We start from the raw sequence: 18,018 nt of genomic DNA on the forward strand, positions 1-18,018 counted from the left end.
GTTCATACTAGACGAGCAAGTAATCAGTGTATCTTCATTCGTTGTATTTAGGACAAAAAAGGCAAGCGCACTCCAAAGATGAAACCGCAGATTGTATTGAAGATACGGCAACATTACATTCAAAGCACATCACCTGGCAGTCACTGAACAAAAAAAGTGAGATAGGATCTCGCCTAATACCGCACAAATAAGTTACATTCACAAAAATATCACTGTAAAAATACCATGAGTCAGTGATCAGTGTCAAACATAATGTCATGAAAGAATGTCACAATCTGTAGCCGATCACAGGCACCTAAATGAAACTATTTTATTCTGCACCACATTGTGAGTCGAATCCTGATGATTTCAGGAAAAACTTGCTATCCAACTTCAGTTTGCAGGCTTTTTCTTTAGACCTACTTTGTGACACATAGATATCATGCTACAGTTTAAATATTTGCTGATTATCACAGAAGAATGTACAAAATATCTACCTAACAACATCTAATTTGAGATGTTTGAGAAAGAAATAATTACAGAAAGTGACTACAACAAGTAACTGTAACACAGTCATACTCACATTTACATTTGGCGTACATCATCATGTACCCAGTGTCCTAAGTTTTGGGCATTATAGATCTATTGGTTGTCTTTTACTGCACTGCTTTGTAGTGATTACATGATAAAAAAAAAAGGAAAGCCAAAGCAATAATAACTTACACAACCCTGTTTCCGCATAAGGCTCTTCGAATGACCCTGTAGTGTTGTCTCAATGCTAAAAACAATGTAATTTTTTTGGTCCATATTATACCTGTCATGCATTATCAAAAACTAAATGTAGTTTGAAATGATAATTTTACAAGCAAAGTTTCTTCCTCTTTACAATCTACGTTCTTGAAATCAGTGGGCAACTGAAACTGTAATCCTATTCAGCACAATATCCTGAGTTATGGCTCAGGTTACATAAACATACACACTAACCTGAGAGCAAAATTGTACTCCAATCCATATACAATATTGTATACGCTGCAGTCTTTCACGCACAATAATTAATCACTAGTCCCTCCAAAAAAAAAAAGAAAAAAGTTATGTAATATACTAATTTAATTTAGACCCTCAGCTGCTCATAAGACCTGCAAAGACTCCTACATACATGTAACTTGATTGATGAATTCACTTTCAACAATCAATTTTCATCTGTAATTCATGATATACATATTAATATGTTTGATAAGTGTCTTGTTAGTCAGTTTTTTGTTGGAAAGTGCCATGAAATGTGTTTCATTGAGCTTCACATAAATACAACAAGGGAAATTGAGGTCCTTTAACATATTTTGGACATTTACAGTGTCTGTATTTCCAGCATATGATTCTTATCTAGGAAAGATGGTGGGAACATTATTCTCATCTGCTGCAAAGTGATATTATGACTATGCCTGACTTGTAATGATCTCGGCCTGTGATAAAAGCTCAGAAGTGTGTTTGGGTGTAGGCTGTTTCATGGAGAGTGGTCCCACAGGCATGTTGATGGACAGACTCCATTAGCTGCATCTCTGAGGTGAAAGGTGGATCAGGAGGGGAAAGGGTGAGAGTTTATAAGGGTCAGGAGGTGAAGTAGGAGTTCTGCATGGAGTAGAGACGGTCGATGGGGTTTCCCACTCGCCCTGCCAGGAGACCGCCGTCCCCTGTTGCTAAGAGGCAGTCACCAAGGTGACCGAGGCTTCCATCGCTGTCCAGGTCGTGGAACACTGTCTCTGAGTCTACAGTGAAAAACAGTGAGAGTGTGCACAACTGAAGTGGAATTGTCTCTTTAAAGTATCAGAGACAGTACAGAGAAATACGAAAAGAACATGGACATTTTTTTTTTTACTCGAAAAACCCTATTTAAGCCAGTGAGTCAGTCCTCAGAGTTTTATCTCAGCCTTTTCCTAACATCTGTTCTTTTTAAAGTTTGAAACCAGCAGAAAATGTCCTTCAAACATCCTCCTATCAGCTAATGCAACATAACTCAAGTGCTCCAGTTTTCCCTCGCTATTTCTTACTGCATATTTTCTAAGGAAATAATGAAGAAAATATTGAGCAGTGCAATTAATTGTCTATAGTGTGCAAAGCACCTTTAAATTCAGTAGTTTGGAAGAAGATTGACATTTACTGTAACTACAGACACTAACTTGCTGAATGGTCCCAAAACTTTGAATTGTTTCAACAATTATGAGGCTGGGGGAGATAATGACAAAATGTTGATTTTGAGGGAATGGGTTCTTTTGAAACTTGCAGCTTTCCCCTCCTGTCTTACCATATGAGTGGAGCTGCTCGTTGTTCAGCTGGGGAGGTGTAAGCCCATGTCGAAACGGCTCTCCACCGTAGATGTTGGGGTCCAGGGCAAGTAGTTGCTGACGTGGCAGAGAGGGATATCCCAGCATCCCATCCATGCCATGAGTACTGGATCCATCTGTGAGAAGATGGAAATCCCTTTAGTCATGCTATTTAATATGTTTTTTGTTGTTTTCCCCCCCATTTCTTCTATTCTTCTTTTTGTTTCATTAAGTATTACCCTCACTGTCGTCATTGCTCTGGCGGCCCCCTCTGCTTTGTCCTCTCCTGGTCCCCCCCAGCTGCTCTTGTTCCTGCTGCTGCTGCTGTTGTTGCTGCTGTCGACGAGCTATTTTTTTCATCTGAGGCACAAAATCACATGCCGTTGTTGTGAATTTTCCATGTGTGTTTATGTATGACATAGAACGTGTCTTCAGGAAATAATGTAAAGTCTCACCTTGGCTCTCTGGTTTTGAAACCACACCTGTACAACTCGTACTGTCAGTCCAGTCTCAGCAGCCAGTGTCTCTCTCACCTGCAGGGGAGATTTTTACACAGTTTTTACGTTTTTAAAATACAAACTTTACTGTGTCTAAACACAGCTTGAGAAAAACTACTAAACAGACTTGTAAAGACACACAAGAACAGTGAGGTAAGAGTGTATTTTTTGGCACACAGTTCCACTGATAACACAAGCTGGTCCACCCACCTTGCGGCAAGGCTTTGCGGACACTTCGAAGGAGGCCTTGAAAGCACGGCGCTGCTGTGTGGTCAAGATGGTGCGTGGTCGCTTTGAACGCTTGTGCTCCTTGCCTTCATCACCACCTTTTCCCCCACCAGAGCCGCCTCCACCGTCCTCATCCTCACTTTTCACTGAGGAAGGTAAGCAGAAGCAAAACCTTTTTTTTTTTAAAAAATCCTTCATTAGATTTAAAAGCAGGGAAATCTGGTAAACAGATGAGAAAGTGTTTAACACTGTTGTGTCTAGGAGCTGTGGGCTCTAGTTCAGTAGGTAGGGAACAACTGAGAAAGTAAAATGCTGTTTGTTGCCAATTTTTTCCAGTGCACTGAAGGTTTAGCTCTATATACTGTAGCCTTGTAAAAACCAGTGGCCACCTTTCAGATTATCTTCAGTGACCAGAACACACTTCACCCACACAAACTGAAGTAACAATGTGAAAATCGAATTAAAAAGGAAAACTTCTTTGAATGTCATACAGTTTTTATAATTTAACAATTATGATGTGCTATTGTGTCAAGCAGTTGTTTTGTACGTCACTGACTCTGTATGCCATTGGTTACTGAATCAGTAACCAACTCAGTGCCTGAGGTCCAGTTCAGTGTATATATACTGTATATCCTACCAACTGTACAAGGGAGCAGCAAGAGACGTAACCTCTTTAAACCTTAATTGCACTTCAGGGGCTGCTCGCTGGTTTACCATGGAGGAATGTGTTTGAGATTCGCTGAAAAATATGTTGCATGCATGTATGAATATGAAAAAAAGGGAATTTCCCTAAGATGTAAGCCAGGCAGCTTTTGAATTATATTCTATATGGTACAGAGAAAGAAGCATTGAAGCCTAACAATCCTACTTTACCTGATTCTGTTGGTGTGGGACTGATAGCAGCCAGCATTTCCCTCTCCTTCTCATAATCCATGCGGCAGAGCAGCTGGCCTTCTTTCAGCACAAACTCATCACCTCTCTGCAGCCGGCGTTCACACTCACAGCAGCTGAAGCAGCCCAGGTGGTACACCTGGCCTAGCACGCGCATGATCAACTCTGAACGTCCAATCACCTGCAGGCAGGCGCTGCACTTTCTTACAAACAGCCTGGGGGCACACAGAGTGATGTTATATGTGAAGGCTATCTATATAAACTGTAAGGCATTATGGGAGTCAGGGAGTGCAGAAATGGAAAGGTAATTAAAGATGGAGGCACAGACATGGAGCTCCGAGTCAGATACTGGAGATTAACATAGTCTCTTAATTAAAGGTCGTATAAACATTACCCAATTCACAGAGCAACAAGGTGAACATCTGCTGAGAGGAATTACAGTAGTCGGCATTTTTACATTGTATTTTTCTCTTCTCTCTCAAGACAGCAGGTGGCAGTAGTTAGCTTATGATGAGAGAGCTGCCTGTTGAAAGTCTTTCCCATTTAATTCCTTAAATGTTGAGATCTGCTTGGTGAACCTCAGTCTATCCATATACCACCCAAAATCTTAAAGCACTGATTTAACATTATGAATGAAGCTTAAAATAGAGTCTTTGTTAGGTCCATTGCTTTTCCCCATGACCACTTTCCTTCTTTTGTCCCTCCATCTCTCCTCCTGTGATATATTATAACCCCTCAATTTCTCTCCTGCTTCACCATCTCTTCACCCTATTTCCATTCACAGGGCCTAAGTCTCTGCCATTAAATTCCTCTCAAATCCCTGCTCTCGCACTTGGTTTCCTCCCCCTCCCTCCCCAGTATTTTCTGCCAGCATTCCCAGTTCTCCCTCATGCCCTCCCAGCCTGCCTCCCCAGTTCACTGAAACTAATAAAGACAGGATTAATTAGATTGTTGTTTAAACAGTGCGATGGCCAGACAGACGCTGTAAACTCATAACCAGGGATTGGGGATAGCATGGGGTTAATCTCTCCCCTCTCACTTATGCACACTAAAACACATATACACACACAAACATGGACGCTCACACACACATACGAGCACACGCGCAGGCATGCACACAGTCATTTGCACACACCCATTCACAGTTTTAGTACACCTAGTCTGACACTGGCAAATTATCCAGATGCACCGTACCATCACCCATCATCATACTGGTGGTGCAACACACCTGCAATGAGAAAAAAGTATACATATGCTGGAACACAAGAATATCACTTCAACAGGAAGAGTTACCAGGTGGCCAGAGCGTAGGTGTGAAAAGGAGAGAGATCAGTGGATGCTGAACCAGCACAAGAACAAAACACAAACCTGAATAAGAAAGAAGGGAGGATGAGAGGGGAGGGAACAGGGGGAGGAAGGGACAAGGGCAGAAGTGTTGAAGCTCCCTGACTGAGTGATAGGAAGGTGTTGCTGCCCAAATCTGGAGTGTAAAGAAGGAGCCAGGTCTGCACATTAGTGCTCCTAATCTGTGATTCTGTCCCAAACGCAGCTGCTACGGCTAATCTTTCTCAATCCATCTGCCAAACGCTCCCCAAATTCCCCAAATGACAGTGTCACTAACTTAACATCAATGCAAACACAAGTATCCCTATAAGCAGCAATACACAGATCTGTTGTGACGGGACCTTGTGTGTGACTAAATGTCACTCAACACATTTTCTTATAGAAACATTACATTGAATCTTAGAGAAATGTTTCTGCTGTAAAATATCTACAAGAAGCTACATGTTAATCATAATATCTGGCACCTAACACATGTTCCAACAAAGAAGAATGATCACCACCCTGCTCCGTGCAGCCTCACTCTCCATCCAAACACAGACTTCAACAACTTAAATGCCTCCTTTCACTGTGAACAAAATACAACAGAACAGAATTGTCACAGGATTGCTTGACATAAGACTGATGATATTGCTGGTTAAGTCCCACACTCCCTAATCGGGGTGTACACAGCACGGTAGGAATTTACTCAACATGGCAAATGAAGGCAACTTGGGGCAACTGCCACAGAGGGGGGTCTGTAAGTAGATCAGTCTAATCCCTCTAATAGAAGTATCATTCACACTGGCCCTGACCAGGGTGTAGCTTCCAATAAATCACTATGGACATGATGGTTAAAGAGCAGTCACACGAATTAAGTGAATTTAGCTTCCACACCAAATTTATACAATTTTGTCAAACATGCCCGCTATCTCAGTTTTGCATTCTTGTAACTTTCCCAGTGTATCTGAATACAAAATTACTGCTCAATTTCACAACATTTTTCACTATTTTGTATTGGAACATCTATGTGGAGATTTTTTCAAATAGAAAAATAGAAAATAGAACATTGTTTTGAATATCCCCAGCAGACATGTTTTTGCTCGCATCGGGAATCAGCGGGGGAAAAAGGGCCTACAAAGAGAGTATATCTGGCATTACCACTCTGAAAAAACGGAATTTCAATTTGAATTTACACAGCTGAGGTATAGTAAAGACCAGCTGTGTACAAGTCTATCTGAAAAGATATTTTGAAGAGGATTTTGCTTTGGATTTAAAGGGATATCCTTTAATTAAGTGATGTAATATTCATGATATACTGTATACAGGATTACAAAGGATATAGATGTAAGTGCAGACAGAAGACTGAATAGAACAGTCAACTTTGAGAGCTTGTGATGTACAGAACTTCAAGAACCTTGGCTGCAGGCAACTTCATCTTCAGTGCCGTGGATTTCGGAGGGGTTAGGGGGCATGACTAATTACAAGCACACTGATTATGAGATCAAATGTGGAGAGGCAGAAAAAGGTGATGTGTTCTAAGTATTGGGTGGCTATAATCAGCTTTTTCTTGCTTGCTTTATTGTAGATCCTAGGCATACAAACAGAATAACAGAATCTTCTTCATCTCCCTAAGCTGTGTCATGTGGCATTGTTTTGCCTGTGAGCTCTGACAAGCATGACATTGTCTGGACCGCAACACAATCATTCCATAAATATGTATTTGTCTCAGAGCGATTACAGTTGTTGTGCTTGCTTTCATAATTGATGAATATTTATACAGGTACGGGTTTGCTCAGACTAATTCCAGGTTTGGAACAGTTGTATGTGAGATGGCTTAAAAAAAAACCAACCTGGACTGATGTCGGTTTCACCCTGGAACTGTGGCTCATCAAAGATCAGGCATTTTGATACCTAACCTGTAGTTTAAGAAGCCTGACTCTTAACATGTAATATGCAGAGATATTCATGTACTAGCTTGTGATTCCCACATACATTATATGTTCAGAATGATTGTATTGTCTGTCACATAAATGCACATTCACTGAAAATGAAGGTACATTCAAGGATTCATGTGATAGATGCAAAAAGAACAAATGATATGCAACAATCTAACTTTTAAGTTGTATTCTGTTTAGTATCCATTTCTTAGGTGTGTGTGTGTGTGTGTGTGTGTGTGTGTGTGTGTGTGTGTGTGTGTGTGTGTGTGTGTGTGTCTGTGTGGATGTGTGTGTGCGCACTTTCAGCGGATATTGCTCTGTGAAGCAAAATGGCTCAGAGCCAGGGTTCAGTAATCACATCATCTCCTTTTATTAAATCTCCCTGCACTGCTTCTGTGTTATTAAAATCTCCCAGCATTCCCCACAATACTCGCTACCCCTGCCACCACTCACTCACACATACACACACACACACACACACTGAAACACACATGTATATAAATATATATAGTTACACATGCACACACACATAAGTATATATAGAGTCACAGGCGCACATAAACACAAATATGCACAGTTTGTGTAAACACAGATAAGGTGCCTGGGTACAAACATCAATAAAACACTGACAGATGCTGTCATTTGTGCACCGTATTCATCCATGCATCAACAGAGTAACATCATAAACAGTCCTCTTGCTCAATGAATGTCCTCCAAAATTTGCAAAAGCTATATAATCGTTGCTGTCTAATGACCACGAGGGCCTGCAGTGTATGGAATACATCTTTAGAGGCATTTCTGCACAAACACTCTGCCAGTCTCACAGTTATACAGTTACATGTCATGACTCTCACTGTAAAACCGCTCACACTAGTAATAAGACCAGCTCTACATGAGAGCAGCACTGAAGCCTGTAATATTCAAGTCCTAATGTAATGTACCTGTGTAAAGTAACAACTAAAAACCTGCATGACGTGCATGGCCTGCATGATATGTGTCTTTGAGTGTGTGTGATCTACACCTGATGCTACCAAGAATGAATGCTATGTGTGAGGCTATAGATGTGTGTTTGTGTGCGTGAGTGGGTGTGTGTGCATGTGTGTGTGTGTGTGTGTGTGTGTGTGTGTGTGTGTGTTAGTTTAGATAACACAGTTAATCCCCAGGCCACCAGAACGCAATATCCTGTCTGCCCGTTTCTCATTTCCTGTCTGTCTCTGGCGGAGCGGGAAGCAGTGGGGAGGGGGTGGCGGGGGACAGCGGGACCCGTTGCCCCAGAAACAGGAGATACAGCCGGTCGATTTGAGAAAAGTCTACGCCGATCTCCCCATCTCTCCCTCTCTCTGGTGCGACCCCCTATTCTCTCTCTCTTTTTTCCTCTCCCTCTCTGCTTTTATTATCTCAGATTTAATAAAGCTGAGGCGAGCAGCTTGTTCTGCCATGAAACATTTATTAGCTGTCTGTTATAAAATTGTTGTGGGGGAGGAAAGATGATGGGGTCTCATCTCACATTATGCAAAAACAGTGGCAATATCACCCACCCCCCCAGCCCCCCACCCCGCCCCACGCACATACACCCAGACAAAAATCTGCCCATCCCTGCCGCTGTTCCCTTCCTAAAACACCTTGACTTTACCTTCTTTATCCCATTTCGAACCGTTTCTCCATCACTGAGATTTCACCTGATGTTCTTTCATTTAAACTGTTCTTCAACAGCACACCATCAGAGCACAACAACTCCTACAGCCCCACTTTCCTCTCCTCTGGCACACCTCCAACCATCATCTGTTGAGCTGCAGGTTTTGCTAATGTAAGACTCCTGGGTAGGGGAGGAGTGTTTGAAGGTTTCAGAACCACATGTATGTATTATGTGTAGCCTCTCGCTGGGATTTATACATACTGTACAGTTCTGAGCTGTCAGTATAGCCATGAGTCACGCAAAGCCACACTGAAACACAAACTTTCCTTTCACTTGCAGACCCATTATATAGGCAGGGGTGATCACTTATTAAGATAGTTTTGTTCCTTTAGCCCAGCGTTTGAGATATCAGTTTCTGAGTCTTTTGCCGCCAGCCCATTACAACCGTGATTTTGTTTCTTAAAAGACACAATGCTGTTGATTGTTTTAAATGTAATGTCATTTTTAGATGTAAAGTTTCATTTCTGTGAGCACCACAAAACCTGAGCAAATAAAATCAAAACTATCTGCAAAGTCACAGACCACTAAAAATAAGGTATTGGTTTTTTGTTTGGTTGAACATATCATTTAAAATTGTAATAGTGTGGGTTCTTTATTTATTTGAAGTAATTCATTACTGTGGATGAGATTTATGAGTAAGAGTTAAGGTGCTAGCTGATCGAAGTAAGGGTTTATCATCTCTCTGACATATCATTGCATAATTCTCTCTAATGGTATTTCCCTGCAGCCCGGTGTCAGGCCTGTCATCACAGGACAGCCCCAGAATACTGGCTAATTAGCACTGTACCCAATCAGCCACCCCACCTCCTCCCATTCCCATCCTGAGACACAAAGAGGCGCCGAGGGGGGGAGGCGATTAAGAGAAAACAAGGGATAAACGGGGAGATAAACTGTTTGGTGTCATCACTGCTATCAATCTCAACGAGAAGGAAATGAGGTTTGGAATGGAGAAATATTATTACAAAGCAGACAGTGATGAACGAGGCAACGGATAGAGAGACGGAGAGAGATGGAAGGTGGTGTGGGGGTTTAGAAGGGGGAAGAGGGGTAGAAGGTGGAATTTTTATTCTTAGTCTCTGTGTTTTAAAGCAACAAGATGCAGAAGTTCACCCACATAAATGCACTGTAACCTAAGAGGATACTCTGTCAGACAGTTAGTGTTAGACTCACATATAGCTACCCGATCAGCAGAGGGGGATTCCATAGCTGTGGTGGTGGGGTCTCCCTCTCTCTGTCTGCAGTGAAAGGGTTAGTAAGCCTAGATGTCGTCTCAGTGCCCTCCACCCCACAGAGTGAGGTATTAAACCCAAGGTTTAGTGAATATCCACCCTGGTGACCTGTTTTTCAGAGGGTTGAATCTGCCTTTATGGGGCTTACAAGGGAGCTCGCAGGCTCCGCGCAGCCAGACTACCCTCCATTCTGTCTGGGCTCAGCACTGTTGACCAGGGAACACTGGCCTTATACTCCTCAGTTTGGCAAGGAACCATATTGTCGAGCCAGACAATGACTGTGTAAAAAGCATAGGATGCTGAGGGTGCATGTGATTTGTGCATATCCATCTGCTAGTCGGCTTTTATTGTCTTAATTAAAATGTCATCTTCCTGTAACTTTTATTCAAAATAAATGTGTTTTTAATTTGGAGCAAATGCAGTTAGAAAAAAATGCTTTGCTTTGCTTTGCTTTTGATTGTTTTTCAAACAAAAATCCCAAATTTCTACCACATCTCATATCTTAAGAAAAAAAATCCTACTACTCAGACTTCAGCTTTCTGATGTAGTAAATATTTTCCATCCAGATTTCTACTATTGTGCTCATCTTTCCGGTAAAAAGTGATGCATAAAAACATCCTGATGGGAATTTAGAGTGTGGAGGGAAGTCTTGCCTCAAAATTATTCTGAACATCTGGTCCATAACAGGATGGAGAAGCAGAGAATTTTTTGAGGTTTCAAAACAGAAATAAATCCACAAGAAAAATCCACAAGATGCACTTGAGTTTATTGTGTCTTAATCCCCTCATTTCCATAACAGATTGAGACCATGGGAAATTGAAGGCATACCTCCTGTTTTTTACACTGATTATGAGTGGCAGTAGGGTTAACACTTATTTATTACGCAAAGCTTCAGGGACTGAACTTGAATGTGACTCAGAACTGAACCTACATTCTATTAAGTTATACATGGTGGTTGAATATTTACGGATATATGCTTAAAAAGTGGAAAAATGTAATGTTGAAATCTTACATTGATCAGTTCAGAATACTTTTTGAAGCAAAGTATCCATTGAAAATATTAAACATGCAAATGCTGAATAAACTTTTGCCTCGAAGGCAGTTTAGTCCAGATGAATCAGGGTGGGGGATGGGTCCCATTTCAAATTAGATTTATTTTCTCATTTGAATTTAGAAACATACGTGCATTTATTTTTTCACCTCATCAGAACAGATTAATTATTTAAAAAATCCCCGCTATCTGCCCCAAAACACTATTTGCAGTTATTTATATTTCACCTTTTTCTTTGAACACTAACTAGCCAACAGAAAGCAAGCACGCGTGAGCAGATGAGCAGGGTAACAGCACTGTACATTGTGGCTCACTGTTTATGCTGAGAAAGATTCAGGGAGGAGAAGTCTGCCTGTCTGTGTGTGCTGGGTGATGTAATTCAAAGCAAAGGATGAATTAAAAAATATTTGGACAAGCCAGAGATACTCCATGAAGGAGACATGGAAAATTGCCCAGTATGAGCTGAAAAGCCTGCAAGATGCTGTCTCACCACATATCTATTTCGTCCACACAATCTTCATCAGTAATTCAATTAATTTAATGCCTGACATGCTAAGAAAGCTCATATTACTGTGTTCAGACATCAGGCAGTCGATCGGCCTCTGCCTCTGTGAACCAGCTGGAACTAGAATGGAACAAAGCTTCAAGTAGAAGGTTGTTATAAGAAAATAAGCGTCCCCTCAAAATTTTAAAAATTACCCTAAAATTCTTAAGCACGTTCCAAATTCTTGGCCTCACAATGCACACACCTGCTGTAGATGGGAGGGTAGTGTGTAGTGTAAGGCGCTGATGGACAGACTGCAAGGGAAAACAAGGAGACATTGTTGCTGATCCACTGAAGGTCACAGGCAGAACTGTGTGCCAAGTCTGGCACCGATTCACACAACAGGGCAACTATCCATATGCAATGTATAGGCGACTAAATCAACACCATAGTGAATGAGGCGCTGACTATTAATTTGGATCTGCAATTACAGTCATTACATGAAGAGAGCAAATACGCTTTTTCATCCCATCACTGAAAATGAACCCAGTGCTTCATTTATGATAAGCTATTGCCTCCACGTTTCCCACTCATTTTTCCAGATAAACGTCACACACGTTCCTCTCTCTCTCTCTCTCTCTCTCTCTTGCGCTCTCTCTCTCTCTCGCGCTCTCTCGTCCAGATGTCAGGTACAGTGGGAGAGTCTGTGCTGCTGGATGCCGTCTGACACTTTTCAAAACAATGATAACAAGCTGCAGGCTCGTCCTTCAGTCGTCTACCCCTGGAGCTCCCACCACAGGCACACCCTTTGACCACAGCACACACACACACACACACACACACACACACACAATATGGCCTCAAAAATGACCATAGAGTGGTCTCATCTAATGAAAAACATTTTCCATTTTTACATTGCAGTATAATGTGTTAGTATCTGTGTGGTGCATTACTATAAAAAATGGAATTGCAGGATTAAGTGCTGTTAATTCAAATGGCACTGTGATTGTTAACACTGATTGGAAATGGCCCTTTAAATTGAAATCCATAATTTCAGTTTTGAACAGACACTTACTTGCCTATGAACTGACTCTAAATCCCGAACAGCCAACTATAGATTTCTGTCATAAAAAAATTATTACAATTTTTTAGCAGGGTTGTTCCCCTTAACAACTGTCAAAGTCATCTGTGTTATATGGAACCAGGAACATCCAATTAATAATTTGAAACCTTAATAGTCCCTTAAATCCCCTTAAGCGGCTTCACAGATGTATGAAACACTCTTACACATGCCTGACAACACTATAGGCTTTTCCGAATCAGTGTTACTGAACTTCTTTCGTATGTTTTTTTTTGTCAGTAAATGTAAAATTCTACATTTTCCAGTAATTGTAGACACGCCTTTCATACTTCAGCCTGACATAATGAAACTCAGGGATCCTGACAACAATTCAAAATAAAACTAAATGTAGGTTTGAACAAAGCTTTTATACACACATCATTTGTAATGACAGACTTGTGGGGTCAAACATGAATTTTTAATATGAATTTCTTTTGATAGATGTAGCATGTTGAGTATTATTGTGAGTATAATTTTAGTGGTTTTCTTTGATTTTTCTTTTTCTCCTCAGATTTATGCTTTTGTTCTGCAAGTTCATAAGTATATTCAGCAGTTCATTACACACGGCAGACTCTCAATCACTGTCAAAATTTTTGTCAATCCTCTAACTCTAATATAGTCCTCGTTATCTTTTTAATTTATTTTTTTCCTTTCACAAAGGTTTACTTGACTATTAAAAGAAAATTTGGTTTTAAGTACAGGCCTAATAAGGGGCTTCATTAGCACACACTGACCACATTAGCATGCAGCCGTGTGAATAGTGATCATATCAATATCCATTTCAAATTGCTGTCACTAAAACTTGCAGCTATTGTAACATCATGTGTGAATTTAGCTTCCTCTTGGCTTTCAAACAAGGAGGCTGAGTGACATCACTTCAACTTGTTTCCGATTGGACAGAATTGTGGCTTTACAGTAACCATTCTCCTCAGTGCTTTCATGAATACTTGTCAGTTTTTGGAAATGTGTGCTACATATTTGAGATACCGGTAGTTTGCTTGAGTATTTCTGTAACTGTGATATTTCAGTTGTTACTTGTTTCTTAGCAAGTTAAGATTTTACTTGCAACATGAGAGAAAGACAGAAAATTGGAACTTGAGGGAAAAATTAATCTCCAAAATTGATCAACTCTGAAAAACAGCCTTGTTTCAGCTTAATGAAGAGGACATGCATTTTTTGATAACTTTAAAACTTTCTCAACCTGTAGATGAGCTTGATGTCTTGTAACTGATGTGAGGCCTGAGCAATTCTGCCTTTATTTCGGCCTAATGTGTGTAAGTGAAGGATTTGAGTAGCTTCTTCCACCGCTGCACCACACTCATTTGTGAACCCTACTTCAGTGTGTGTGTGTGTTTGCTCTTACTTTTCATAGTCGTGCTTGCAGTACAGCAGGCGGTCCCTGCAGTAACAGGTCCCGGTGAGCGCGCTCAAACACACGGCGCACTTGACGCAGGTCTCGTGCCAGGAGCGCTCGTTCACGCGCAGCAGGAAGCGGTCGGCGATGGGAGACTCGCAGCCTGCGCACACCTCTCCCCCTCCCCTGAACTCTGGACCTGGAGGGAGAAAAGGGAGACAGAGGCAAAGCCGAAGCCACTATATTTAAAATACTGGGGTCATGAGGTCAAAGTCTCCAAAACACCACTACGTATTAAAATGATGACTCGCTTCAAATTTACCTCCATGACCATCTGAGAAACGTACAGGCTACTGCCTCACCGACAGGCTATATGTTTTCACTATGTCACACAGATTTGTGTGAGTATTGTATCATTTGGCGCAGAAAAACAGCTGTCCTCTCCAAATTGGAGGAAAAGTGAAAGCATCATTGATAACGCTAAAGCCATCCACATCTACTTATTTTTTTGATCTCAAGATTTTATAGATCTCTACAATACTTCTATTGACTTAAAAAACCCCTTAACTATATATTGATATTATTTTATTGTTGTTTATTATCATATCATTGGACTTGAACATGTTCTATACTACCATAGATATACATAGCCTATGTGTGTGTGTGTGTGTGTGTGTGTGTGTGTGTGTGTGTGTGTGTGTTTAATATGAACTGAAAGTCAACACAGCAGTTTTGACATTTTTTAATGGTGTCAAGGTGTCAATCTAATAATCCCATAACCGTCTTGCGCAGAGTGAATTCATATGAATAATCAGTAATGTTTTTTTAATCATTCTTGATTAATATGAGGATATTTTATGCTGAAATAGTTCACATAATATTCCTATGGGGATTCATATTCTGTCATGGTGATGAAGTTGACTGTTTCGTGTGAGTTTATTTCGTCTGGGCCTGATGCAACAAATTGTCAGATAACACTCACCAAAAGGTGTTGAGGATGGAGGCTGCTGCAGACAGGACTGCTGGCTCTCCTCTGTTTTCATCCCTTCTCTCCTTCCCTCAGTGTGATCGCTACACAAAGACAAAAAATGCGTAATTTCTCTCTAAAATATCAGATGAACCACTGCAGTAGATATATCCTTTATATTAAAGTAATAAAGACAAAACATGGAAGATGCACGAACATTAACGTCACTTGGAAAATTTTAACAGTAGTTTTGGGCGACATTTTAAGTTACCGTCATTTATATCCATAGTTTGAATGAACCAAACTGAAGTCGTGCGTGCGCGTGCACACACACACACACACACACACACACACACACGAACACACACACACACACACACACACACACACGCACACACACAAACACGCTATAACACAATTTGGATTTAATAGGCTACAAATTATTTAAGGCAGAAGTATCAAAAATAAAAATGAGGAAATATTAAAAAAACAGGGCATATATCTCTAAAAATAAAAAAATAAAAGGAAAAATACATGTGAGCACCAAAGATTAATCCATTGTGTAGGCTTAATTTTTGGTTAATATCAAGTTCCGTTCAGGGCCCTAAATCTAGTCAGCTGATATTTCAAACGTGAATATCAGCCTTTAAATATCACTCGACATATTTAGTAAAGGATAGATAAACACAGTTATTAAAAGACAGTGTAAAATTATGAAAATGCCAACGTTTACGGAGGCCTATTGTCTTATAAAAAATAATTTATTTTTTCAGTTTTAAAAATAAGAGTATAAATTCAAACACTTTTATGTAACCTATGAATATTATGAAGCTTTACTATTTTAAAGCTTCCTCCAAAATGCATTCAATAATTTAATTATATTAATTCCAGTTATTCTAAAGCGTGATGTGATGGGAAAAGCATGAAAAGAGGCTGAAGGCATTTTATAACCTACAAAAGTCTTTTTAAAAAACGACAAATCCAGAGAAAAATCAGTTTGCTGAAGAAAAATTGATGAAAAATGTCTTTAATTCTCCTACAGTCACTGTAACTATGTAGATTTTTGTAGTGGCTTTATGGTGTTTTTAAGGCCAGCTATTAATATCACAATGTTTATAGTTTATATTCAAAATTAATAATACATTTTATTTGGAATTTTTTTAGAATTGTTTTGATGGACCTATTTGTAGCCTAAAGAATCCCTCTGAATTTTAGGCTACAATCACATTTGGAGAGGCCTGCAGGGTGAGCTTGTAAAATCCAGCAAATATAAAACGGGCTATTGAATTTTGGGTGATTGCTGCATTGCCACAGAAAAAATGAAGGAATCAAATAAAACTAATGAATTATGTTAATTCAACTAATCTGATTTGGCATTTTCCCTAATTGCGGGTTGAATACATTACTGACATATTCGTGTGATACACCGACAATTACATGTTGAGACTAACAGCCTGATACTCTGACAATGATTACCGGAATAAAAATGCACAGAAAGATTTAATTAATTTTCCTGTGGGTCCTGGAGCTACAATTAACGGAAAAGTGAATGGGAGACTTTTGGACTTCACTGGAGGCTATATTGTTATATTATATATAAGGATCAATAGGATCAATACAATCAAAGCTACTGTAAAGACTGACATTCAAAGAAACAGTATGAAGCCTCTCGGTTTGAAGGTGATGACAAACCTTTCTGTTCTCGGGCACTAATATTGAAACAATAAATACATACATATTTTTATGAGACGAATTATTTAATTTAAAAGCTATTAAAAGCCAGAATTCCCTTCGTGCCATCAATAGTAAACCACATGACAAAGTTGAGTTGTTATAGGTTACATCATGCCCGTTTTGGTCCAACAATTGCATGAGATTACTGTACACATAAAACAATTGTAAACTAACATGGCAATGAAATATTATTCACCATGCGCATCAAAGTGCTTTATTCTGAACCATCAACTTGTAAAGTCTAATAAAACTGGTTCTCTTCTGCCTTATCTTGGGCTATTTCTTTGGATTACCAGACCAAAATGAAAGATCATGTAACTTATCAGACAGCAAGGTCACTGTGACTTCATTTTTTCTTTTTTCTTTTTTTTTTACCTGCGCATGTTTAAAAACACGACAAATAACTATAGACTAAGTGTAAAAAAAAAACCTGCTGCGGAAACAAGAGACACACATCAACAAGGAGCACGATTATATGGAAATCACAAGTCAGCTTTCACACTGACAACCTGTTCTTGAGTTTCGGAGTCCTACCTTGAGGTGAAACACACTCCTCCTGAAATCTCGGTTGGCAACATCAAAACGTGGACAAAGTTACGGGCCAGTAAATGAACAGACGTGTTTTACAGATGGTTCACCTGTACCTCACCGTCCGGCGCGCATGTTGCCTACGGTAAAAATCCAAATACCATGATGACCCAAACTATTGTCTATTGTCTCTCCTATTTTCTCCGGTAGCCGTGTGTGCGCTCCGACTTGTTTTGTGCGTAAAAAAAAAAAGGCGCAGAGGGAGGAGATGGACAGACAGGGAGGGAGGGAGAGAGAGAGAGAAGGTGCGGAAGATGATGAGGGAAGATGAGCGATGATGCAGCCTATTGATAACTCAGATGGGGATGATCTTTTGCATTTGTGTTCAAGGTTAGATGGAGACTTTAAAGGGCGGTTTTTGTTTTGTTTTTTTTCCAAAGGGGAGATGAATCGGCTTCTTCACGGAAAAGAATCTATCATGGCTCTAATATTCTATTATGTGTTTAAACTGCCTGATTTTGGTGAAATATTATCAAATGAACAAAGGCAAATGAAGATTACAGCAGTCACAGGCAAACAATTCCAGACATCAAAAAATGTTCACTCACTTTATACCATCATTATACGGAAAAAGGTCCGGGCATGAGAAGGCTGATGTAGGAAGGCGGATATGATAAGAAAA

General features: G+C 40.1%; 1 protein-coding gene across 1 annotated transcript; it reads right to left on the reverse strand.

Annotated features, from left to right (window-relative positions):
• Positions 1-79: 79 nt before the first annotated feature.
• On the reverse strand, positions 80-17,937 carry lmx1al (LIM homeobox transcription factor 1, alpha-like). Its single transcript, XM_023404339.2, has 9 exons — positions 17,343-17,937; positions 15,090-15,178; positions 14,117-14,306; positions 3,896-4,128; positions 3,005-3,168; positions 2,753-2,830; positions 2,537-2,657; positions 2,279-2,434; positions 80-1,742 (listed from the first exon to the last, which is right to left on the reverse strand). The coding sequence occupies exons 1-9, from the start codon at positions 17,384-17,386 to the stop codon at positions 1,585-1,587; spliced, it is 1,233 nt and encodes a 410-aa protein (XP_023260107.1). The 5' UTR covers positions 17,387-17,937; the 3' UTR covers positions 80-1,584.
• Positions 17,938-18,018: the final 81 nt, after the last annotated feature.

The sequence above is a fragment of the Seriola lalandi genome, unplaced genomic scaffold, assembly GCF_002814215.2.
Source record: "Seriola lalandi dorsalis isolate HSWRI2012SDOR001 ecotype SW California unplaced genomic scaffold, Sedor1 jcf7180002054240, whole genome shotgun sequence".
In the NCBI taxonomy this organism is placed as follows: domain Eukaryota; kingdom Metazoa; phylum Chordata; class Actinopteri; order Carangiformes; family Carangidae; genus Seriola; species Seriola lalandi.